The sequence below is a fragment of the Fopius arisanus genome, unplaced genomic scaffold (assembly GCF_000806365.1).
Source record: "Fopius arisanus strain USDA-PBARC FA_bdor unplaced genomic scaffold, ASM80636v1 scaffold00008, whole genome shotgun sequence".
NCBI classification, from domain to species: Eukaryota; Metazoa; Arthropoda; class Insecta; order Hymenoptera; family Braconidae; genus Fopius; species Fopius arisanus.
The window spans coordinates 1,873,395-1,900,743 of NW_011887747.1; the positions used below are offsets into that span (position 1 = coordinate 1,873,395).

Genomic DNA, 27,349 nt, shown 5'->3' on the forward strand with positions numbered 1-27,349 from the left:
CACCACTACCAATTACTCCCTAATGTTGGTAGAAAAGTCACAATCGACTTCACCACCTTCGTGTATTCTATGATTACCTCCGCGAAGGTGAGATGAAAATTCGTATTTCGAGTATGTATGCATATATTTCAGACTCCATACTAGAAGTTCACTATTTCCTCACTATTTTCCACCGGTAATGACTCCTTCAAAATCACAAGATGTGCACTGATATCAGCATTTTTTTTTCTTTTTTTTATTAGTTTCTCACAAGCAATATTCATGAATGAATGTAACTAATTATATTTCATTCAGTTGTGGGCCGATTCGAGGAATATTTTATTCTAGTAAATTTTTCCTTTCATGTGTGATGAAGGATAAACTCCTCAAGTAGTTCTTCAAAATAATTGGTGTATTACATTATTCGGTGTATTTAAAAAAATATATAATTCTCATAAATCATCAGTTCACGATATTCAACAGTTGGGTCCAGCAGATTAAACCACGATTTCATAATCATTTACGATTACCTTCCACAATAAGAAAACGTTCAACGGAAAATAGGAAATCTCCAATCAGATCAGAGTACGCAATTGCTGGATATTTTTAATCATCAGTGACTTGTTACCGAATTTCTAGATGGATCAAAAAGTTCAATAAAAATATAGTAAAAATTGCTAAATCCTCGTATCATACTGCCAATCATGATAACAATGAAAAAAACATCAGCAAAAAGCACGAAGCAGTTACATCTTTTACATGCCTTCCATCAATTTTATCTTGAATTTAGTAGAAAATGTAATGGCAAACCGATTTTCACTGGTGGATTGCTGTATAGATGTCGGTGTATATTCCTGATGCGTGAGGCGACATATGAGAAGAGAATTTAAAAAAAACTGATGGTAACGGAGAAGGAAGAGACAGGAGTGTATAACAAGCGGGATGAGGTGTTTTTTAGAGGCATTTATACAATTCCCCAGCTAATTCCACTCTGGCCTCGTTTTGAGAGAATATTCAGGAGTTGGTGCTTGTTCAATTCACCGCGAAAATACCCCAAATACCGGACGTCCATTAGTTGACCAACCTGCGAGCACATTTACCAAGTCATACGTGCAGCACATAAACGAAGAGATGTGAATATGTGAGGGGAAATATGGGGTGTATGGGGTAGTAGGGGATATACTCAGTACGCGCTAACTCGCAGTCCTGCATTTACCGTTCTGCGGTATTTTAGATCAATTAACTAATGGATAACTCTGTTTATGGCTCAGAGATTTATAGGAACCACGGGATTTTTATTTTGGGAAATTCCGCTGGTTCTGTGCTCGAAACAAAAAATAATGAAATGATTATGACAAGAGATGGTTGGATCATCTGCAAAAATAAAGATATTAGAACTTGCACTTGTGTCAGCATAAATTCTGGTAAAATATTGAAATCAGAGGTTAACATTGGCCCTTTCCACTATCATAGACCGTATTTTCCCAGTGTAAATATGACGCTTGAATCTCAGTATACCGCATTCATCTACTATTTAACGTTGACGATTGGCCTCGAAGAATTGTTTGCAGATCATTATAGAAATTGTCGGGGAAAACATTTTGGTGTAGCATTCACCTAGCTAACTCGGCTGGATTCTTAATCATATCTCATGAGATCAGGTTTGACCAGGGTTATATAATTTGACATAATAACATATGGCATAATGAAAATTTAATGTCGTTATACTTAATTTCTCTCGTATTTAATAAACGGCAGAGGTTGAGGTTTCGATCCAAGAATTCCCATTTGATTAGAAAGATATCCTTGAAACTCGACTGAAGAGGAACATTGTTGGATAGAATGAGAAATTCCAACTTTACCGAGTGCTACGTTTCAATGGTCCTTATACTTATGAAAGCATCTTTAAAATTACTTGGGCCTCCTAACTAATTACACGATGGATCCCGATCATTCCACCATATGCAATTTCACCATTGGAAACACGAACCAAAGAAAAATGCTAAATTTTAGTCAGAAAGGATTAAATATTTCCCTGACGTAAATAAACATTTGGAAAAGATATTGTTTTTTCAGTGTTTTTTCACTTTCTGGATATAACGCACGCTATATATTATATTAACCACTGAACACTGAATTCCAAAGCTATTTATTTCGCTTGCCCTTATTTTTTAGAGAAAATGGATATTGAAATTAGATCGTTCATTCTCAGTCTTGCGGGAATCATGATTCCCATGTTACTTACGCTCTAGAAAATTTCAGAATAGATGTGGCGTGACGTTGTGAGGGCAAATAAAAAAGAGTGCCTTTCAGGAATCGAACTCAGTGGTGCACTAAGAAGCTTGATGGTATTCTCACAGCCAGTCCCCAGGTGTTAGCCCAGGCGGCTTTTAACCCTCTCTTAAACCTCTCTCCTTTGCCCGAACATTAATAATAAACTCACGACACTAATTTCCATGATGCAGGTGACAAGGAAAATCCCAGGAAATCGAAACATGCCATATAGCCTTCACTTTATCTGCATATTCTGCACATTCTCTGTTGTATTTTCAGATAAAATCTCATGTTTTACTTGTGAAATTCAATGTAACACGCTTTCCCTCAACCTCTACCTCAAACCCTTCTCGAGAAAGTTTTTGGTCGTCTTAACCATGTATATCTTTAGGACGTGACTTCCTACCCTCTGTTGCAAAGACACTGAGAGCCACTCAAATAGATACCAAAAAGCGAAAGGGAAAAGGGTATAAAGGAATATGACAGGATGGCCTGGTGTGTTACTGGGTTAAACTTTCAGACGATGAAGTACAGAATGAATTCAGATGAGTGCAGAGCGTCACGAATTTCGTGTCATATTCACTATCACTATCATGGACACTTTTCCAACTTTTTCTTCCAAGGATGGAATAATATCCAAAGGAGCATGCACCTGATCCAGATTTTTTTTTCGAGTTTAGTCATAAAACGCGTGGGAGGTGGAATGAAAAATATGTCAGTAACATGTTGCCAGCAATTCCACATGCGTGTTCATCGTTTTTTTTTTTCGCTCTCCTTTTCTCTCACGCTCGTATAACCACTCAATTTCATCTCCGCCACACTTTTTACCCTCCTTTTCCACGCCATATTCTACTCACGCATTTTTGGGGGATCACTATTCGATTCCCCCCCAAGTCGAACTACTGCGACCCCTGCAATCCCCGTGGCTTTTGCTTTCTGTTCCCTTTACATGACGAATATATAAAGCGCATTGACTTTGTTCTGACGTGAAGTGCTATCAAAAAGTGAGATTCAAATGCTGTATTCGTGTTTTTTTTTTTCTTCTCTCATACTGATAGATGCTGATTTATATTCTCTACTGTTTGAGTACTTTATTTACGACAAAAGTAATGGGTGTTATTTTCGCAATACTTCATCATTCGGAAAAAGTCTGAGGCATGAATATCTTTTCTTTTCCATATTATTGAATCATTCGGCGTTATCTCGGTTACTTCAATAAATCATAAATGAAATTTAATGGTCGCGGGAGAATAAATGTTATCTCATTTTGGTAAAGAAATTGACTGTGAGGTGGAAGCCGACAATTCATCAAATAGAAAAAGGAAATTGTAAAAAGGCTAGGTGGAGAAACACGTTCGAGAGAACGACGGACAATAGGGGTAGAAAAGATATTCGGTGATATCTCCCTGGTCTGACTTTAGTACAGGGATTTTTTTTTAACCGCAAAGAGTTCTTGACAGGGTCCGAAGAAAGATGACCCATGTCCAGGGATCTGCGCTTGATTTCTATTGTTGGTATACTTCTACAAGAAATAATTGACATCAAACTCGGATAACATCGTAGTGATGGAGAAACAAGTTCAGCGAGAGAATGGAAAGAGATGTAATGGTTCGGATTATCTACAGATTCTTTCCTACAGGCCAATACCCTTAAATGGACTGATATGGAATTCGGCTAACTTGAATTTTGTTGACTCACTGGCATATAATATATTTAAAACAAAGAGGAAAAAACAGACAGAAATAAATAAAAAGTAGAAAAACTGTGGAGAAAGTTCTTAATGTCCAGAGGGAAATAATACACAAAATTCTAATGAAAGTATTCGCGTTTAATGCAAAATATGAGGGTCTAGTGGGCAAGGACATTAAAAATTATTTATACTTCCGTTACGACTATAACGTGTAAGTAGGTTATACAGTATCTTGCATAATATGGTTAGAGTAAAATGCGAGTTCTCGCCCAGTAGTGTTCCTTTGGGAACTCATAATCCTCCGTAGGATTCCTTCCACAAGTAAAAAATTCACAAAACTTGGAGCCCCAAATGCTAATAGAAAAATAAACGCATCAAGTTTTTCTCACTCCAAACAAAGTCTTCTCTCCATTGGGATAAAAATATGTACACTTGATGTATATAAATGGCACAGCCACATGCCACTGGATCACACACATTGAGCTGCTTTCTCATTTTGCTCACTCCGCATTTTGCGCATGGTGCACTCACAAATTTTCAGTGTCGAATGTGAATTTAACTGGCGCTCCCCGACCCACTGCCACTCGAGTGAAAAGAGAACATCATTTCAACAATCGTAAAAATTGATAGTTACTGTTTAAACCATTAAAGTTTAAGGAGAGCTCTGCTGCATTATCGTTGTTTTTATGAATTTGTTTTTCTCACTTGCACCTTTGTTTTTCTTTTATCTTTATTTTTATTGGGAGAGACATTGTTCTGTAAGTATTTATGGGTGAGTAGGGAAGAATCTTGAGACGAAATGTGTGGCGCAACGAGTCCATTACGACGATGGACCGCAATACTCAATCCCAGGGGTACATCAACGATATAGTGGACTTTCTTCAATCCTGCGGTTCAAACCCTCTCACTCGCTCATTTTCACAGCATCTAAGCAAACCCCTGGGAGAGCCACAGCCATCCCACGTACCGAATTTATAATCAGCGTTGCCAGAAATATAGACTCGAACGAGAGATGAAGAAATATACCAACCATCAACATTCACTTCATATTCCTCCTTTTCGTCACGATAAAAACCTCTGCCGTCAAACTTTTCACATAGCTTTCATCTCCATCATCGTAAAAATAAACGGCCACGCTTTTCTACCTTTCCTCCATATTTAACCATGTTTATCAAAAATCTCCAGTATTCGCAAAAAAACAATTTTTTTTTCTCAATTCAGAGCTGATGATATTCATCCCTTTATCCTCATTCAAATTATCATCCACTAACTCATCTTTACTATTTGAAAATCAAGTGAACAAAGAAATCTGCCAAGTACTTTAAAATAATTTACAGCATAGTCTCGACGGGTTGAAAATACGCAATTCAATCTCTAAAAAAAGCAACTACTATAATATTCAAACTCGATCCTCTGAACGGATGTTCTAAATCATAATTATTATAGTAGGACCAGCTCAAATATATATATACTGAATTACTCAATCCAAAATAATCTTATCTAATTTATCGAATATTGTATTTCCACATTGAAGCTTCAAAAATCATGGAATGATTAATTATTTTGCAATTCTTCTTACAGCCGACAATCTGCCACGCGGATTTCCGGTAATCACCCAGGCCCCAACAACCAAGGTCGTGGAAATGGGTCACAATGCCTTGTTATCCTGCACAGCAATTGGCTCACCCACCCCCATAATCTCCTGGATCCGCAACATGGTACCTATCAACACATCGAATCCACGATACGTCGTCCTAGACTCCGGTAAGTAACTACCTCCATTTTATAAACAGTATTATCACCATTTTTTCCCCATGTGGTGTTTTTTTTTTGTCTGGTATAACTCTGTGGCCCAGATGTGGCCCGTCATATTTTTCCAGAGTGCGTAAGTCACTGTCAGGTCCGGTTAAACGCGCGCGGGGACTGAGGGGAATACACAGGAAAATATGCGGCCAGTGTTGATCGAGTGGTCACGCGATACGACCAACATCCATCCTATCTATCTCGTTTAACACATGTATCTTCTCTGCCACAAACTCCTCCACAACTGTTCACCATCGTGTTTTATCCAGCGATGTTCGTTTATGGTGATCAACACACTCTCGTACTCTCTTGTTATACCCGCGGCAATATTCACATGGAGAACCACCGATATACATCTATCGATAATTGCCAAAAATCGCCAAGTAATGTCCAATAAATACATTGATGATATACGTGAAACGAGGCAAGACTAGTACTAAAACAGAGTAGAACATTACAATATTTTAATGTCCCATACACGTCACTCCATATTTCTCTTTCTTCAATTGTCAATAAGCGAAGTGCAGGTGTACCTGAAATTAGTGGGAATCTGCATGAAATGTTATTCATAATATCATGAATTTTCAATAATCTAAGTCTCAAGTCAAACTCGACGGAAAATGGTGATTGAATTTCACATTTCTTCTGAAAATCCGTGGAAATTATGATGAATATTATTCACGATTCCATTGCATTTCAATGGAGACTCCTAAAATTCCGTTGAATCTACACTTCAAAATCATTTTGCCGGAAATATCTATAAGTCAGAGGTGCCACCGCAGTTTTCACCAGGACAATTTGGATAGAGTAAAATGATAGGTACAAAAAAGGTCTCTATGAGAATGTCGCTATTTCCATACCATGTCGATATATTTTCTGCATATTGAAATATCAACATTTAAATTACAAGTGTGATATTCTAGCAGTGTATAATGCGCCATACGATAATCATCCAATCCTATTAAATTTTCATCCAGTCTCCAGAATCCATTAATTTCAATTGGACAAATTCATAGGAAAACAGCAGTTTATGCACTTAAATTTCATTTATTTCAGAGTTAATGTTAATTTTCCATGCGACCATGTTCAATCTCTTTCCCTTTCTCTCGTTTATGCCAATAAATATTCATCGCATCTCATTTAATAGTGAAGCTATGCACAATAAGCTTATTACCCTCGAAAATTTCATTATATTTATAACGTTTATTTGGTTATCAAATAAATTACTCTCATTACTCTGTACCTGGGAAATGCATTAAACTAATGCATGTGTGTACCGAGCAAACATCCCTAACATAATTCCCTTTTTCACGTTGTTTATCGATACTATCGGTGGCAATCGATAAGGCATCACGTTCCAAGTCATCACGTAATGGCTGGCACGGCATGGAAAATGACACTGAGTGAGAAAATAAAAAAAAAATGAAAAAAGCTCATACATACGGGGTACGTGAGCATGCCACGATGCATCTGAGTGAGTCTCTTCGCTAGTATTCTGTACGAGCGTCTCTCTATGGACGTCTTCCACCCCTTCTTCCTTTTGGTCCCACATATGTTCTACGTACCCAACTGAGCCCTTCCCCTTGTACTCATGGTACATGTACGTTAACGTATACACCACGGCAATTTTCCTGAAATTTGTCGTAAAGAAATGCCACGAGGAAACTCGTTCGGTAGTAAAGATGCAGTCGACCGGAAAGCCGATATAGGTACGCGTGCGCTTTAATGTCATGAAGAAAAAAAATCAAGATGATAAAAAAAAATTAAATTCCCTTTCAATGGAGACTGGGCGGATGTGAAAGAAAGAATATGTTCGTCCATGGAACACTTGACATTTTTAAGATCAATTAGAAACTTAATGACCGTTTTCAAATGGAATTCAATTCAAACTGACATGTGGAAAATTCAGATATTATTATAGGGACGCGTTTTTCCAAAATGAAATTCTCAGTTGGATCAAAGTTTTTGGCAAAAAAATATATTATAGGAAATATTTGTCCTCAGCAAAAATGGGTCTGTTGGAAGTTTGATGATTATTCGTTTTACTCCACATGGTTGAGCTCTTAATAATTCAACAGCTCTCTCCTGCTCCTGTCCCCAATTCCATTCCCAACGACACCTTTGCGGTATAACAGTATGAAAAGCCCCATGGTATAAGGTGAAAGGGTCGTTGACAAGCGTCTCACGCAGCGCACTTTAACTCCATTCGCGTGTCTTCAACGGCCAGGGAAAACTTGCTTTTCGTCTCTCCTTCTTCAACTTCCTTATTTCAACTTACATTCTCACTTATTTGTTATCTCTGTTACCATCTCCATTGTACCCACTCTATCCCATCCTATAAAATATCTAACATAATGTATTGTAGAGAGGGATAGTATGTACCAATGTCACTGTTGTGCGTATATTTTTACCACCACCACCACATTGCAACGTGAGAAAACATAGCAGTGGAGGAGGATGTAAAGCGAGGAAAATGGCACAGGTGTATACACATTTCCTTTTTATGCTACTTTTTCTTATGCTCTATATGTTTCTTACGTTTTTCCCCAAGTTTGTCTTGTAGTTTTTTTTTTAAGAGGGTTTACCTGGTAAAATGTAACTTTCTGGGGAAAATTTGGAGCACCGTCCGAGACCAGCTCCACCTGGCCATACCGGGCTCTCGGGGCTGCCCTATGTTCTCCTTTTATCCAGGGCCTCTGGAGGGTTGTTTCAAGACTTACGTGATATAATATAGAGGCAGAAAGAAAAATTATACCATCGTTATATAGACGAGTGTGTTTTGCAATCCCGTAGGATTTTAACATTTTTACAGTATTATGATAAAGCTATATATTACGGTTGCTTTGATTCACAGTGCCTTCGTACACTGATCCCACTCTCGGATGGGAGGATGAATTCTGGGGAATTTTGAGAAATTTAAAATTTTCCTGTAGTTACCTGAGAATTACCTGGAAACCGTGAAGTGTGGTTTGTTTTATCAAATGGGGTGTAATCAGGCATTGTACGTGATAACTGAATACGTAACGTAATTACTAAATTTCAGAGTAAATCTTAGACAATATTTCTCTATGTATGATCCCCACACGAAACATGTATGACTCCCATACCCACAGAATAACTTAAATGTAAATTATACTGAAGAAATCGTATTTTACTTTGTCGCAAGGATACTTTACGATTGAGCTAAAAGCGTGAATTACTCCCAAAATGGTCGTAAATTACCGTTCAACTTCAATCGTAAAATATCTTTCCGAAAGCGTAAAATACAATTTCTCAAATGTCATTTGCGTTCGTTTTTTTATGCCTCTGATCTTCGTTTATGACTCGCGAATAATAGTGTATTCCTTCCATTATACACTCATGTCACCCGACTCTCATATAAATCCCCTGTAATTCCCACATATTTCCGAAAGAATTCCCATTAGAAACTCCCGCGTTTTGTATCGCCGAAACACTCGCCTGTTAATGAATTTTTGATACAGTTCAATATTCAGTGAAAAAATCCTTATTCAGTCCCCCATTCCGCGTCCGCAGTTTGCAACAGTATACCAATCATGAATTATTTAATTGACGGATTTCACAGACATTCAATGAATGAACGTCAATCAAATTTCACGTATGCGCAAGTCTATGTACCATATTCTTTATTAGAACTCAAATATGTCACGTCAAAGGGTCACGCCGATAAATCGACGATCAAAGCCAATAAATTTCAACAAGTTGAAGTTGAGTCTAATATATGAATGGCATATATACCTATCAGACATTAAATTATATATTTTACAACCCTATGCAGAGTCTGTACTTCTGAGTGCTAGAAGCACCTATAAGAAATGTATAACGCCTGGAGTGTATTCGGGCAAAAGGGTTAATGCTTCGTCGAGACTCGTAAAATCCTGTCCATTAAGCTCTAGCCTAAAGTTTCGAAACAACCATGGTTAAATGTGCAAGTGGAAGATGAGAATAACAAAGAGGAAGATAGAGTAGGTTCAACACCTGCGGGACGTAAAATTCTCACTGTATCCTTTTGGCCTTCACTTCAACGCCTTCATTCGGGTACTCATCTTGCATTGGATATACGCCAGCCTTTTCTTAGCTTTCGTGTATTTGTCGTTAGCGAGTGGATGGCAGATTCTCTCATGCGGGCTCTCTACGGCCATTAGGCTATCCTCCACATACAACTATCAACTCCCCATGTACTATGCACAACGAGAACTTATGTGAATTACTGTGTCAACTCAATATCTTCTCGTGTTGTACAATGAACCATTCGTCTTACGCAAATACCCTGAGAATGGTACCGGGAATATCAATCACGGAAACAATTTAAAGCCGGAAATTCGGAGTCTTCGTTGGATCTGGACATGTCAAAAAATACTTGCAGCCAATTAAATAGTTTTTACACAAAATTGTTATTACAACGAAAATCAGTGGTTAATTGCGATAATTTTTTGTCGTTTTTGTTATACTTTTTAATTTAAAAAATAGAAAAAATGGCATTTTTCAATGAAACATTTGCACATATTCAATTTAGATGTAATTTAATTATTCCATTTTTAGAAGATGTAATGTAATACACGGAAAATACGTGCTTCGAGCTCGAATATTTCTCGCCGAGAAGACAGGGATTTTCTTATCTTAAATGGTGCCCACTCTCTTCGGCGACGGGGATAGATTTCTCGTCATGAACACCAACTACACACGAAGAGGAGTTTCATATCGTCAGCGATTTATATTCTCTCAAAAAAAAAAGAAAAATCATGGACCGCGCTTTCAACGGGGTTAAAAATCCAACGATTTTTTAGGCCTGTCATCCTTCTTCTATTCTTCCATATTCTCATTTTTTACCCTCAGTCTTTACGCACACGAAATAACGCTTCCCTTCATGATCTATATAGAACAACCCGGAAAATCGATTCAACACAGCTGTAACTTGCATCATATTAGATTTTTACGAAATTTTTTCAGACTCACCCTCACCCGGTGCAGATCAGCTCAACCCCTGGGACCGTTTTTTCAACGTCATATTTCTTTTCACGAGCATTTTTTTTCTCATCCCCTACTTACCTTCTTTCGTCCATTTTTTTAACATACTGGAGCGGTTGTGCTTGCATAATTTTCTATGTGTCATCGTTTTCACCCCTTGTTTGAAGGGGGAAGTGGCTTGATCCGTTAATGGGTCCTGAGTGTAATCCCACCTGTCGCTCTACGTTTTAAATTTCACTTTCCGCATTTTTCCTTCAAGTTCCATACAAAAGGAATAGAAATGTAGTTCATTCATCGAAGAAGGCCACCTGTCAACGAGCTAATGATTTTTTTTAATGCTATTGGATAAATAGCTTGTGTTTCTCAGTGAGAGAAATATGTCGTCTGAAATAAACAATGCGATAAAATTTAAAAGCATAGTCTAGCTTTTGATAAACAGATATGCGATCAAATCGAATATGAAAATATGTATGGATCCAGAGGAAGAGGAAGTACAGAGGACACATTTTTTTTTTCAACCCACCGAAACGAATATATAGGAGAACACACCTTCAGTGTAAACATATTTTCTATTTGTATTCTATTTGAATGGAATCCATTGCCGTACCACCAGAGTTGGAAGTTTTTCCAACGAATCGAACCCCCCACTCCTGGTATCAACTCTATACATGCAGAATGGCATTTTCCGTCGTACGTCTGGTTGGCACTGGGACAAGGGTACAGATGAAATAGAAGGGGGTGAGAATATGTAAAAACATCGGATGTGTATTTCTGTATCCGTTAGAAATGGCAGAAGAGAGGAGAAAGCAGAATGCTAAAACCCAAAGGATATATATTGGTATATTAAATTGTGACAACATTATATATATGCTTTTCCTCTTTACCAGCTCCATTAAATATCTGATAAAATTTTTCATACTGCTTTCTAAACATGAATTGAATTTAAAATACACGCATTGGATTTTTACTGTTGGTTGTACGAGTAATAGAGGCAGTACTCTCGTTCATATACAGCGCCAATCGAGAAAATGGAAGATATATAAATATATACTGATCCCCCCGTTTCGTTTTTCATGATGCACATGCTGTCTTTTACGACACCTTCGTGTTTATACTGGCTGGGTATTCCCGCAGTGGATACCTTTTAGATACTAATCTCCATGAAATACCAGAAAAAGGCTGAGGAATGAAGAAGAAATGGGAAAAATGAGGCCCAAGTGGATAAGAACGACTTTTCAGAAAATATGTATATGAAGAAAGATAACCCCAAGATGGGTGGGAGACAGAGGTTGTGTATAATGGAAAAATGAAAAAGTTAAATTCTATCGGGCAGTGCCACATACGACCCCTTCATCGGTTCGTGACTGGTGTTGGTACCAGGACACGAACGCAAAGAAAGGTAGAAAAAAGAAACTAGAATGGAAAAAAAGAACGGAAAATGTCAAAGGCGATGATCTCGCGTGTCGTTTATTAATTATTTATGAGTGGATTAAATGGGTGGACTCTCCTCTGAGTGGCGTTTTTACCCGTATTATTTTCTCCAACATTCTCTTTCCACTCTTCCATGGGATCATGTTTGGTTCCACTTACAAATGGTGAGTTCTCACTCGTGTAGAATTTCCAAACCCTACGTGGACGTCATTTTCAGGCGCAGCATTACCCCGTCCCATTCATCTACTCTCATTTTCTCTCTCCCTCACACGACACTATTTTCTGGGGAAAAAAAACGGTGGAAGAATGGTGGAGAGGAGGGGTATACCGAGCAACTCTCGCCGGAAAATTGTAGATGAGACACGATTATGTATTCCGATCGCGACCGATACCGACCCACTTCGCCTCGCATACCCTGTGATGGAGTGTTTTCTGCGCTCTAGAGAGAGCCGTTAGCCGATACCCAAATGGGCGGGAAGAGGTGAAAAAGACTACTACGCTAACCCCAGCATGACCCCTATCCTCCTCTTAACTCATGCCAGAAACTAGTCATATCGGAAAATAAATAGCAATCGTTTCACTTAGACCGGCCATTAAACTCTCATAAATTAATTTTCCAGCAACAATTTAGTTCAATATTGGTTGTTTAGTGCAGGGGTAGGCAACCAGTGCTCTGGGAGCAAATTGTGTTCCTACATGTCCGAAGTTATTCACCCCAAGAAAAAATTCCGTGGACAAAGTCCCCAAAAAAATCTCCCCGTATTTCCTGTGCGGGACCAACGTATCCTAGAACCGCATTAGCTAATTCTACTCAAAAAAATATTTTATGTTATTTTTTTTTTCCCCAATTCCCTGGCATTTGAACTGAAAAGTAATGCACGCGTTTTGGTACAACAAGGCATTACTCTCCATCGTACAGACGACCAGAAAAGTGGCTGTTTCGTTGCTAGACACGTACAACACTACTTCAACCTTCCATTTTGGTCCACCGTCCATTTTGCGCAGCCCTCTCCGAAGGCTTTCAATGCAGGCTTTCAATGTAGATGTATGCGATACAATTGAGTGTCTTGAACATGTCTGAGACACATGGGGGAGGTAACGATTCGGCCTGGTGATATGTTCAACGTTTGTCATGTAATAATCAGCAGTAGTGACATAAGCTGACATGCACAGTGTGACCTCATTAGTGGAGTTCCGATCATTTAAGATTTGTTAAGGTACCTCTTCGTCACTGCGTTGAGTCCTATCCAATTAGTTTTTTCTCTTTTCCGTTATTAAATTTTTTACTATTTCATCCCTCTCGAATTATATTTAGCAAATATCGAATAACGGAACAATAAGCTGTTAACGATTATGAATTTGAATAGGCATTTCGGGATGCCCAGCATTCCCACATGTTCGTTACAGTGTTTTTTGATTTTTTAAATAATAAACAGTGGAAACAATGGAAAATGAACATGAGAATGGGTGATGCGAGGGGTGCGCTTAAATTCGCGTGTTTCATCGAGGAGCAATGGGCGTTGTGCAATGTGAGTATAGGGTGAAAAACGCTATCCTTCCACCTCGGCTTTACTCAGCCCATTCCACCCTGATATTCCACGGCCTCGTGTGTTTGTTTTAGGTTGGATAGACAGGGTGGTGGGTGAGTACGCCTAACAGAAAGGGAAAGGGAGGGAAGGCAAAAGGGATTGAGGTACACTGAGTAGGTAAGCTAAATTATACCGCGGAGTGACGCAGGCGAAGATAATCACACGCCTTGCAACAGCCAGTTCATCAGGCACAGGGTATCGTGCAGGAGTTGATGATGCATCGGGCAAACGGACACGAAATACTCTGACTAGGAGACAACCCTCTCAAAATCCAATACATAAAAGCCCTTACACACATATCCACTTGTCTCTCTCACCAGAAACGATTCTCCAGGAACTCTATTACCGCTTGTGAAATGCGACGGAAAAGAGGTGGTTTTACATTGCTATATGAGAATCCACTGTGAATACACCAGTGCGAAAATCCACCTGTTTCAGACAGCCGCATTCCACTCGAGCTTTTTCAATTAACCCCTTTCCATTTGATTTTTGATTTTTATTTTCTTCTCCAGGTGCACTGCAAATTGAAGCTTCGGAAATAGAAGATCAGGGACAGTACGAGTGTGTTGCTAATAATACCGTTGGCACTGAGTACTCAGGAGTCATTCAGCTTTATGTCAGAGGTGAGGCAATTTTTTTTTAAATGCTCTTTTGGTTGTTTAGAGAGTTACCACGATTTATTGAGGTAATAATGAAATTTGTCTTTGTCTTTCAGTGAGGCGCCTTCCACCAAATTTTTCAATCCGTCCACCCGCCGTTAGTGAGGTAATGATGGGTGCATCACTCAATCTGACCTGCGTTGCTGTAGGCTCCCCAATGCCATACGTCAAGTGGAGGAAAGAGCCAGCAATTGACATGACTCCCGATGACAAACTTCCAATTGGCAGAAATGTACTAATCCTATTTGATATCAAAGAATCAGCGAATTACACTTGCATTGCTGCTAGTGATCTTGGAGTTATTGAGACTGTGTCGTCCGTTAGAGTCCAATGTACGTATTGAACAGATCCAAGATGGTGTACTCCTTTCGCTGGTACAACGCACATTTCATCTGATAATTATCCTTTTTCATTGCTTGTTTCAGCCCTTCCGGGAGCTCCTGAAAATGTTCAGGTCTCGGAAATAACAGCTACGTCTGTCAAACTCACGTGGTCCTATAAACGTCCTGATGAACTACAGTACTACGTTATTCAGCATAAGCCCAAACAAGCTAATCAGGCATTCGCAGAAATATCTGGCATCACGACAATGTACTATCACATTAGGAATCTTAGTCCCTACACCGAGTACGAGCTCTATGTGATTGCTGTTAATTCAATTGGACGGGGTCCCCGAAGCCACCCTGTATTTGTTACTACTGGTGAAACAAGTCAGTATTATTTTTATTTTTATCGTTCTCAATGAACACATCAATTCCACGTATTACTACTTATTTTTTATAGCTAATTCAATCCCTTGGAAATTGTATAAATAATAGTGTTCATCCCTTCCTTCATCGTCAGTCATTTTCGGGAACTCAAATTTTATGAAACTTTCAGCATTTTCGTGGTGCACAACGATCGCTTTTCCATATGACAGTCATCTCCCGAAAAATATCTTTATGTCATCATTCGAGTTATTACAGTTTTATTACTTCTGAGCGGAAATTTTACAATTCCCTGATTTTTCGATTTTATATTTTGCGTCTAATAGCCTCCGCGCGTTCTCACCGACAGAAACGATCCGCATTCAATCGGAGCGGAGTTAAAAATTTTATCAATTCTAGAGTGGCATAAAATTAACTTTTTTAAAGTCGTTTTTTTTAGGGGGGGGGGGGGGCAAACTCTTGGGCTCTATACTACCAATTAAATTGAGAGCAATTGAAATAGAAGAAAGAAAATATGCAGAGAGTAGCATTCCTATGTCAACTCGATTCTATCCTCTGGTTTTTAATCTTTCCGGTGTTTACCGTACCACTTATATATCATTCGCATAGCATTGAGACAACCTTGATGGAAACTTTGTCCTTTATTTTTCCATGCTGCTGTTCACGTATGCACCTTCAATCTGTGTAAGTAACGAGGATGGCTTCTGTGATACTCATGTCATGAGTTTTTGTAGCATTACACTTTGATACATAATATTTACACTCTCATCAAACGAAGTGATACTTTGTGTCATTTGCTAAATTTTGCGAGAGTATAGATTTATACGTATATACGTATAATAAAGGAGCAAAATACACAAATTGAAAAAAAAAAATGTATGTGGGTTATTTCAAAGGAGATGTCGAACTCATTCTCTATTTATTCAAGAGTCTTCCATTTCAACCAGATACCGAGTATTGATTATTGATTAGAGTTTTGCCTTGTTGTTTTTAATGTTCGGTCGAGTTTTGGATGATTGTATCTCCTATGAAATTCCGCGAAAACATTTTCTAGCAAACCAGTTTTTTTTTTGAAAATACTAAACGACCGTTTTCTCTTTAGCGATCTCAACAAATGGAGGTTCCAGTAAGTTGAAAAAGAAATATAATAAGTGTGTCTAAGTAGTTACACCGTACACTCTCAGAATTTTTTCGTTTTTACCCTGGTCGTCTGCACTCTGAGTCGCACATTATTATATCGCTATTAGTCTGTTGAATATTCGTAATTAACAGCAACACACACAACGTAATTATTTTTCATTGATTGTCATTCACTGAGTTGATCGTTAACTTAACTGTTAACGTATGTAGTTTCAATTCCGATATAGACAATCGATCACACATTGGTTTTTTTTACTCCTTTGTTTTATCTATTTTGACTAATTAATTAAACTTGTTAAGAATATTCTTGGTTTGGAAATGCACATCATTTTATATTGTGTTATTTCCTCGCTGGTCTATTCAGCGGTTTTGAGTTTGAAATTGATGAATAATTAGCAAGGAACAAAAGTTTATATGAACAGACTTTCAAATGTAAAAAACAACGAAAAAAAAAACAGAATTTTTCTTCTTTTCAGGACCGGGTTCAGCACCACGTAAACTTCAAGTTCGCCCGTTGAGTTCAAGTACCATGATTATACAGTGGGAAGAACCGGAAACGCCGAATGGCCAAGTGACGGTAATAAAACTGAAAAAAAAATTTTACCCCTTGAAAAATCGTAAAAAATAATTAACCGTGATGAGAAGTGAAGCGCACTTGACACAGAATTTTTTTTTTTCAACTTCATTTCAGGGCTACAAGGTTTATTATACGACCGACTCCAATCAGCCAATGGCTTCGTGGCATTCACAAGTTGTGAATAATAACCAACTGACCACGATATCCGAACTCATACCTCACACAATGTACACAATACGCGTGCAAGCACTGACTAGTGTTGGTCCTGGACCACTGAGCCAACCGATACAAATAAAGACGCAACAAGGGGTGCCTAGCCAACCGGAAAATCTTTCGGTAGTCGATAGCGGGGAAACCTCGGCGACGCTCCGCTGGAGCAAGCCGGCTCATAGCGCTGAAAATATTCTTAGCTATGAGTTATACTGGAACGACACTTATGCCAAGGTACAGATATACCGTCTTTAATCAACTTGTCAAATCAATTGTCAAATTAATATTTGTCACATTACCTCCAACAATGGGCTTTTCCATGGAATGAAAATTGTAAATGTTGCCGACTAGGAGAAACATCATCGGAGAATACCAGTGACAGAGAACTACACCCTTACTGGTCTTTATCCAAATACCGTGTACTACGTGTGGTTGGCAGCTAGGAGTCAAAGGGGCGAGGGTGCAACAACGATACCCTATGAAGTTCGCACCAAGCAGTACGGTAAGCAAAGTGAACTCCAAAACCAACCCCATAAAAGCAGCGAGGAGTGCCACGAGTAGGACAGTTGTTTTTAATGTGCATTAACCACCGAGTATCAAGTTTGCGATCATATCAATTGATCAATAATGTACTTATGGTAGTGATGACATGAATTACAACTAGTGGCACAGCAGGTAGGAACAACGTAAAGTATTGGCTAGGCACTCCCGCAAGTAGCGTAAGCTAAGGAGTATGACCCGATTACATTTATTGGCCTTCCATTGAAATATTTTTTCGTTACACTAATTGGTGGACTCGAAATAACTCATGAAATCTTTTGATTTTGTTGTTTATTTAATTTTGATACACTCGGGAATAGATAATCGAGAAATTACTAAGGCGAAATAGAGAATATGACAGTATGGGAGAGTGAGAATGACTGCATGCCTTGCAAACAAGCCGTTTTTGGATGCCATTATATATATCTATCTATATATATAAACGTATATATCATACATATAAATTGCACTAAGCACTGCATTAATATATGTGTGCATTTTGAAGCACCTCTATTTTCATTCTTGATAATTCTATTGTTTAAAACATCTATTAAGTTTAGTTTGAAGTCGTTCCCTCGAACGATCATTTATTATTACTTCATTGATAAAAATAGCTCTCTATTTGAGCCGAGATGAGAATGATGACATATACTTTCGAACTGGTTTTTAAGGACCTAATATTTTTTGTTTAACTTTAATAATCCTCATCTCCGTTAATGATTAATTCTTAGATTGTTCAAGGAGTTTCTACGTATATACTTTATATAATCCACTCATCCTGGAAATTATCGGATCTTCCGACTTAAAATCTGCAGCCACTGATGATCCTTATCTAGAGCAAAAGTTCACAGTTAATAATTTACGGTAGGAATTAACCAAAGTGTCAATTGTAGCTTCTCCAGTAAATATAATCCTGTCGTAAAGTGTTTGTAGGGTTTTCAATTGGATGAAATAAAAGTTGAGATGAAAGAGAATTGAGGTTTTGGTTGATCTTTATTGTGAATCACAAGGTGAATTTTTTTTTCCGGACTATCAGTGGCTGGAGGTGCCCTAGTTGATTTCTTCTACTCCTCCGTTTTGTGCGCCCTCACCACTCCTCACCTTGGCCATTTCCTCATTCTCCTCATTTCTCCCTTTATGGTTTTCTTGTCGTTTTGTTTTTTTTTCCTTCCTATAACTGAGTGTTATACAGTACCCGGGGCTCCGCCTCGGAATGTAACTGGACGAGCGACCAGCGGAACTGCCATTGAGGTATCATGGGAACCACCGCCAAAGGAAAGCACCAATGGAAAGATCATTTACTACAAACTTCAGGTGGTGGAAACAGGACTTTCCGACTCGGACGCACGTGTTATCAAGCTCATTGACACCAAATTTACGTTGGATGAGCTGAAAAAATGGACGACATATCGTATTTGGGTGGCGGCTGGAACTAGCGTAGGTGACGGACCACCGAGTTATCCTATCACTGTCAGAACTTATGAGGACGGTATGTATTCATTAATGAAGTGAACAAGATATTAATTTTTTATTTTCGTTTAATTTGGCGGAGGGCATCGAATATACAGATGAGATGGTCTATCAAAAATTCCTATTTACGACTAAATAAGGGATATTATTTTATTAAAATTATGGACCAATCTCACTGGAGTTTCAGCCAATGTTTGTCAAAGCAGTGACGTAAGTCGAGCATTTTCAGTGAGCCAAAAATATAAAAGCCCGCCACACGGTTTGTTATATATCTCGTTTTTCCCATCGCTATTTTCCACGGCTTTCGCTGAAGCTGAAATTACTAATACTCACATCGGATTGATAATTTCAATATTTCAGGTGGTATCTTTCATACTAATTGTCATCTCAATTTCTCCTCTCTGTCCTTCAATCCATACCACCTTTACACAATAACACCATATATGACTTATTCAGTGATTCAGGGCTACGATTGTGTACATTATGAATACTCTCAAACACGTAGTTTATTATTCACTGAAATATTTTCCAAATACTAAAAAACTCAATTTGACGTTTAAATTCCACATAGACAATACTAAAATAGTAGATAAATGACTCAAACCATCCTGCAAATAATGGTGATATAATTTTTGGCATGAGAGAAGAAAAGCCGGATTAAATTGAATGAAATTCCAAAAATTACGATTTTTTTTTTGTCGAAACCACCGTGACCGCGCCTCATCGGGATATATCACGCGATATTCGTACGAATTGGTGACTCCGTGTGGTAAACTATTGGAAAAATAATAAAATGAAAGTAGTGGGGCCAATATTATTGGCTGGCGAGATTTTATATTTTTGGAATGTTGGTAGCGTCGAACCACAGGTACGAGGAGACCGGTTAATTTCATAAGAGCCCTCGTCCTTTGGTAGTGCTTTCGGTCAAAATTTGATTTAAATTTTTACGTTGAATGTTTCAATTTATTTTATTTTTATACTCTTTGTGTTGGAATGCTTGCGTCGAAACCAGGAGGACGAGGAACGGTTCAATTACGTTATCTTTTATAAATTCACTTTTTACAAAGCACCTCGTCCCCAATGGTATGCGTCTAGGAATTTTTTTCCAGGTCCAACCGGAGCCCACGGATTTTGTCGGATGCTGATAAATATCATTTTCTTAATTATTTTCAATTCAGCTGAATTGTTGAAAGAAAAGGGCCTACTTTATTCATAACAAAATTTTTCCAGGTGGCTCTCAATCCTTTGTGCTCGTGACTCGTGACATTTTATGTTCTCTAATTTTTACATTTCATTTAATTCCATATAAAGGAGGAAATTGATTTTAAACACGCTAATGAATGCCCACGTGTTTTCTGTCTTTTCCTTAATGCATTTGCAGGAGGATGTATTCCAGGTTTTCATAACAGCTAGTACTTAAGAATTATTCACACTTACCTTTAAAAATAATCACCTGATAATTGTGTACTACAATCAAATTTTCTATGCTATCATTTCCATTTGTTATTTCATGACTGACGTGGCTCAGTAAAAATATCAACATTTTTACTTACACGAAAATTCATTCACTCATTCTTGGCACATAAAATGACAATAAACATAAACAGGCATTTGTCTCGAAATTGGCAACTAAAAATCCTTTTCTATCATTCACCGATATTGTTCTTGACAACAAATATCGAAGGTCAGATTAAATGGTGTATAATTGCCAAAGAGAGACAACAAACTGCTTCCTCATACTAACATATCCATAAAGAGACATCAAATCATAACACCAGCATGTGACTCTCATACAGAATAAAAAAACAAAAAATTTTTTGAAAAAAATAATCAAATCTTTTTCAAATATCACACAATATATATTTCTATCTCTCTGATATAAAGTTTTATTGTCTTTAGTTGAGATTTAGTTCTATCGTTTGCACATGTTAGAGCATGCTTACGTTTGTTTAAAAATCCTTCGGATGCCCTAATCCTTCAATAATCGAGCTCTCAATCTCTTTCGTCTGAAACAGAAGTTTACTAAATCCTCCTTTGACCCGTTTACATTGCTACCCTGGTCTTGTGCATCTAAACACCAAACACCCACTAGTTCGTCGTCAATAAACTGGGCCGAGTCTGCGGGAACACATAATCTTCTATTTTTTATCAATCGATTCGGAAACTTCACGAGTCGATGAAAAAAAATACTCCCCATCATTCTCATTTTATTTCTAAAGATATCCTCATCCCTATGAATGGCATGCCGATGCATGGGGCAATTTCATTTTATTTTTTGAAACAGTGAAAAAAATATGATAACTCAAAAACAAAATAAACCTTATCCAGTGTTCCACTTGACTGGTCTCGCATGTTCGGATTTCCTTCGACGACGGTACAAAAAAATTTTCCTATTTTTTTTTTTTTTTCGTTACTCATCACACCAAATCACTTTCCACGCACTAACGCGTAGTCCAACCGTAGACCCGGTACATTGCTCGTTACATTTTCGCCGCTCAATCAGCTAGAAAAGCAATTTAGTGAAATGACAATTACAATGGACCAGACCGTACATCCTATCCTGAAATTTCCCCATTTCCACTTCATAACAATCAAATAGCAAATGATTTGAGTATAAATTCACCGAATAAATCATCGATATTATAAGTAAGGAAAAATAAATCCAATGCAGACTCGGCAGATAAAGAGGCACAACAAAATAATAAAGCACCGCTGAAAGCACCCCCATCATATCATTATAAGTTGCACTGTGTGAAAAGCACCAAATGAATACCACAGTATTGCGTAGGGGCACTTGAATCACTATTGGTGGAAGCACCATTGCACCACTGTGTACAAGTACACATGTATGAACATATATGAGCTAATTGCAAATATCATAATTCGCATTCGCCAATGATCTGCATATTGGGCCAAGAAAATTCAGTAGATTGTGAACTTGGTTGATATATTTAACAGCAATCTTTATGTGTTCATTCACTAGATCTATCATCTATTTAATCTCACGACTAACGAAATAGTACAAGCACTATATTTAATAAACGTGTCGAGCACCAAAAAGCACCCTACACCGAAAGCACCCTGAGGTGCACCCTAATATCGTCTGAAACGAGATCTCGCTCTCGCAACTAACACTCTCCGGTGGCTATACTCATACCAATATTATTATTATATTATTCGGCTTGATCGTAAAACTTTTGGTATGTGAGGATAGCCTTCCAGAGTGCGTCAGATGTGTGACCGGGTGTGCGAATGAGTGCGTGAGTGCGGATATAAAGAAAAAGAGGTCAGATATTAAAACGAAAAAAGTATATATATCTAGATCTATATGGATAAGAAAGGAAAGAGTACGTACAAAGAGTGAAAACCGATGAAGTAGAAGACTAGGGAGGAGGGTCGCTTGAAAGTATATATCTACGTTGCTTCGGGGAATATGAAAGGAGGGATGAGAGGGGATTGCAAAATCGAGGGTGAAGTATTATATATTGAAGGAGAATAATAAATATCGGGTGAATCGAGGGGGATAGAGATTCATTGGCGATAGAAATGGGAATATTGTACGTACGTTTTTATCTCGACAGAAGGAATGGAAATTTTTTCCACACTTTTTTTTTTTTTTATTAATCTCCCGAAGTGATAACTTTAGGTACATTTGAATACCAATACAATTGATTTCAACGAAATCTTAACATCTCTTTTTATACGTACGGTACGCTCTTGTACCGGCGTTTTTCCAATATTTACTGCTGTATAAATAGATGTCTTTAAGATGGTCCAGCACACAGCGTCTCTCCTCTAGAACGGACGAGATCATGATGCTTACTTCTGTTATTTATTTACCTTTTTTTTTCAAATATATGGTAATATGGTGATGGAATGTTTTTCTCACCATCCATTTGTTCATCCACTTATACATAATTTAATAGAGATTTTGTGTGATACAATATCAATTTTGTCGTAAGCACTACTTTTTTTTTTCACCATGAAAACTATTTATTGTCGTTTTTGATCACCAATTGTATAAAAGTGAAACCACCTTTTTTATCAATGCTTCGTTTTTCCATTAGAAAAAATACAAAGTCGATGACCGATATTGAATAAATATATTGGAATGTTAATCACACAGTAAAGTTACTTGAACGAATACATACTTTTTTGCCATAATAAACTGCTCTGTGCATGGACTCGACCAGTTTTTTCATCATCTGTCTGTAAGTTACCAGATAATTTTAATAACTCCATCGTACGTATATATATATATAATAACGCCTTTATATCACCTTACACATATCTTGTGCATTCACATATCTATACTATATATATAAGGATGTTAAACATATAAAGCGACTGCGCATCTGTATTTTACCACGTCTTGCGCGAACTAGAGTATTACCATTTTTATTTTTGTCCATTGGTTTTTTTTTTCGTTTATTTGACTATTTTTTATTTTCATTATTAACGTTAATGTAATTGAGAGGTATTGTAAAGTTGGACTGGCAGGTTTTAGTAGCTGCAAAATATTCATTCACCCCCTGAGGGTTTCGGCTTATGTTTGTGATACTGAATTCCATAAACAACATTACATTTATGTTTCATTTAATTCGTTTTATTAATTTATCATCGACGTAAATCGCAAAAAAACCCAAGTAATTTACGCATGGTATTGTCTGCCCGGATTTTTTCATTACGCAAATCAATACATATATATGTATATAAATATTTTAAATGCCAGTAGCAGAAAATAAATGCTGACCAATTACGGAGTATCGGTGTGGTTTATAAGAGGCAATCCGAAAATTGTCGAGTTCATGATAAACTGAACGAAATTGAGAATTCATCGAATGGGTGTTGGTCACTGGTATGTGAGTAAAAGTGAGCGAGGGATGAATAAATCCCGACATCTCGTCAGACTCGACGATAAGATGTACATAAATAAACAAATAGACTTGAACGAATTCTTCCCAAAATCTCTACCCGTTACACACCATATCTAACGACATTTGTCAATAATTTCTTGTCAGTATCAATTCTCAATTGCACATCACACTGAAAATAGATGTGTGAGTGATAACGCGGCGCCTACGCGTTTCTCCGTTTTTTCTACTCCCAACTCGATATAATTGATGCGATTAAAACTCAAATCCCCTCTTTTGACTCATTTTCTCTGTTGTCTCATATTCCTTAAACATTGCTATATTTATGATCCCTCGTTTTTATTTTACTTTCTCCAATTTTGTTTGTAAGCATAATATAGGTCTTCTTTTGATGCGTCTGGAATTACGGAGAATTATCACCGATAATCGGTAATTGACTCTGCATGAGTTGTAAATTCTTACTGATAATAGTTACTGTAGCCTACAAATATATTCTTTAATTATTTATTGATGTATTACATAACTCTGAGCTCATAATTCCAGGCGCATGGATATGAGCCTTTAGTTAATTCATATTTGGAGTAGTGATTGCGCATGCCAAAATGAAAAAAAGAACTAAATAATTTACATAAAAGAATAAAAAAATAAAAAAGAAATATTCTCACGTCTCCCGTCTCTCTGTGACCAACCGCAAACTGAGAGGAGCAAATGTTGCTTTTTAATTTTCATTATTTGATATTATTTAGTTATTAATAGATCGATTATTGACAGTGAACAATTATAATTTTTCGTTGTCCCGGATTAATTGTCATTTTTTGTCCATAACGAGAATGAGCTGAAGTATGAAAGTTGATGAATGATTTACTTATTGTTTATTTAATACAGACTAGTAAAATGCAAACGCCGTGAATGCGAGCACCCAGGAGACTGGATGACCGGCAATGTTGGAGGAGAAATAATTTGTTTGTTTTCAATTAATTTCACTTTAATTGCATGATGTGTGAATGTTTGTAACTCGAAAGAAACGGTGCATGGAAAAACGTGCGAATACGGTGTAAATGAGAGAAATAGGTCAGAGTGATGCCCAAGAATTTTCTAATACCATTAATTAATTTCTCTTAAACTAATAAACACTTTTGTACATTAATTCATGTACGTCAGAAATTGACCTGAAATTATACGAGTTTTTTGTTTTCCCACTTTTTTGGCGACAATGTGGGGCGCAGAGACCAAAAGTGAGTATCCATTCTACCTTGAAAAACCATCGAGTTCATTAACGATATTTTTTAAGATAACCTTGTTTAAAAGAGAAATAATTCAAGTTGAAGGAGAAGCGTTATGTAATATTTTTTTGTTGTTTATCTCACCTCGAGTGGAATAATTATCCACCCGCTTCGCCGGGACAAATGAGAAAAAAACGTAATTTTTTGCATACTTCCGAAGAGGCAGCAGGAAGTAAGTTCGGCCACCGTGAAACGCTGGTGCTCGCGAATTTTTGTTGTTCTTATCATTTTTTACTCTCACTATTTTTAACCTTTATTATTTTTAACCGTTGAAGCAATTGTAAGTTTTTATTTTAGCTAGCCAAACAATTGTTACCATTTTTTAAAAACACGTTTGTGTGTGTACAAAGTATCATAAAACCGCACCGCAAAGAAGCGATTGTTACTCATTTGTTTAATTGCCAAAATGTCTGTCTTTTGACGTAATCACGCATTCAACATTGTTTAATTTGCTAATTTATTACTGGATAATAATTATGATTCATCATTTTGTTATATATATCGCAGAAATCGTTTGATCGTAATTCGTAGTAGCTGTGTTTTTCATTATTAAATTGCTCGCGACAACAATGTAGGTAGGCAGTGGCAGTGCTGGTTCTGTTGAAGAGAAAAACCATTTATTTTTCATTGATTTTTACGTTTACTTTATCGTTTATTATTTCTGTAAATTATAAACGGCGCAACTACTCATCATACGTCGGATACTGGATTGTCCATGACGGGCAAATGTTACCTACCAAATTATAATTGATTCAGCAACTTCCATAGGACCAAAGCATGAATAGAAATGTGCAATATACACAATTTATTGTTTTTGTCAATTAAGAAGAAAATATCCAGAAAAAATCAGTGATGCACAATTTGCAACATTATAATTGTTTTTAAATTACTTTTGTCATTATTTATTTGGGCACAGCTTCTGCAATGTTATGAAACACACTACTTATTTATTATTCACATTTATATCACAGATGTATATTGTCATCTTTGTAGATAATGAACTGACATTATTTTTGTTCTCATCATGGACTCTCCAATAATACCGTCGGTGAGAATATAATTGTCCATTATTCAATTATCAATATATTCAACGCAACGAGAAGAAAGGAAAAAAAAAGAAACAAGAGATTTGTATATATTCATCTAAAAGAATTATTGGTATTCAAATGGGGGGATTTTTAGATGGTAGGGGTGTGTGTCCACGAAAAAGACGAAATTTTTCGAGAGTATGACCTACTTTATGAATTGTCTGTACGTTATCCAGTGTGAATCGGATTCCATCTTCATTTTTTCCATTTTCATTAATTTCCCATCCATTTCTTTTCCCACTAATCAATTCATTGAAAAGCTGTTTATTTTTTTCAATATCATTCTAATCCTAACTAACAATTACATTGCATATATTATTTATCTCTTTGTTTATTTAATTATTTTACATTTTGAGTTTTGTACCGTTCGAAGGGCATTGCCGCATTATCACATTTATCCCTCATTATAATTTAATAATTTATCTTGTTTTCAGATTTTTAGAAACCGTTTATTATTACCAATTATATAATTATTATTTATATTTAGTTGATATTTAACCCCGTACGAATGGTTGTAAATGTGTTTGCACCTTAACTCCATCATTGATGTGTAATTTCGAGTGAAAATTAATATTGAGTTGCGTTACAGTGCCAGGAAATCCTCAGGACGTGAAAGCCACAGCAATCAATTCAACAACCATCAGGGTCGAGTGGAAACCACCGCATGTCAAAGATCAAAATGGCGTTATTCGCGGATATCATGTTCATGTTCAAGAAGTTAGAGAAGAGGTAAAGTGTTCAATTATTTTAATTAAAAAACATATAGAATTGCTTGAATAAATCTACTCAAAGGGGAAGGATTTACTAAACGAGCCGATACGACGAGACGTTCACGAGGAGGGGGTACTAGCAATCAATATTACTGGCCTCCAGCCAGATACCACCTACCACGTACAGGTTGCAGCGTTGACCAGAAAGGGCGACGGGGATCGTTCGCCGCCAGCCAAAGTCAGGACTCCCGGGGGAGTACCAAATCGTCCACAAGTTAATGTGAAGTACGTGAACTGTCGTACCTATAACATCCATCCATTCTGATCAACGCTATTTGA

General features: G+C 37.2%; 1 protein-coding gene across 3 annotated transcripts in view; it reads left to right on the top strand.

The window, feature by feature from the left end:
- Window positions 1–27,349, top strand: part of Lar (tyrosine-protein phosphatase Lar) — a 144,996-nt gene that overhangs the window by 113,307 nt on the left and 4,340 nt on the right. For 2 of the 3 annotated variants that reach the window (XM_011316751.1, XM_011316753.1), the window contains 11 exons: window positions 5,525–5,707; window positions 14,265–14,375; window positions 14,468–14,743; window positions 14,837–15,121; window positions 16,239–16,244; window positions 16,735–16,835; window positions 16,950–17,279; window positions 17,397–17,547; window positions 18,778–19,074; window positions 26,890–27,029; window positions 27,093–27,295. In XM_011316751.1, the coding sequence (XP_011315053.1) occupies window positions 5,525–5,707; window positions 14,265–14,375; window positions 14,468–14,743; window positions 14,837–15,121; window positions 16,239–16,244; window positions 16,735–16,835; window positions 16,950–17,279; window positions 17,397–17,547; window positions 18,778–19,074; window positions 26,890–27,029; window positions 27,093–27,295 (2,083 nt within the window). The remainder of the gene's footprint in view (window positions 1–5,524; window positions 5,708–14,264; window positions 14,376–14,467; window positions 14,744–14,836; window positions 15,122–16,238; window positions 16,245–16,734; window positions 16,836–16,949; window positions 17,280–17,396; window positions 17,548–18,777; window positions 19,075–26,889; window positions 27,030–27,092; window positions 27,296–27,349) is intronic. The other variant, XM_011316752.1, reaches the window with a different exon arrangement.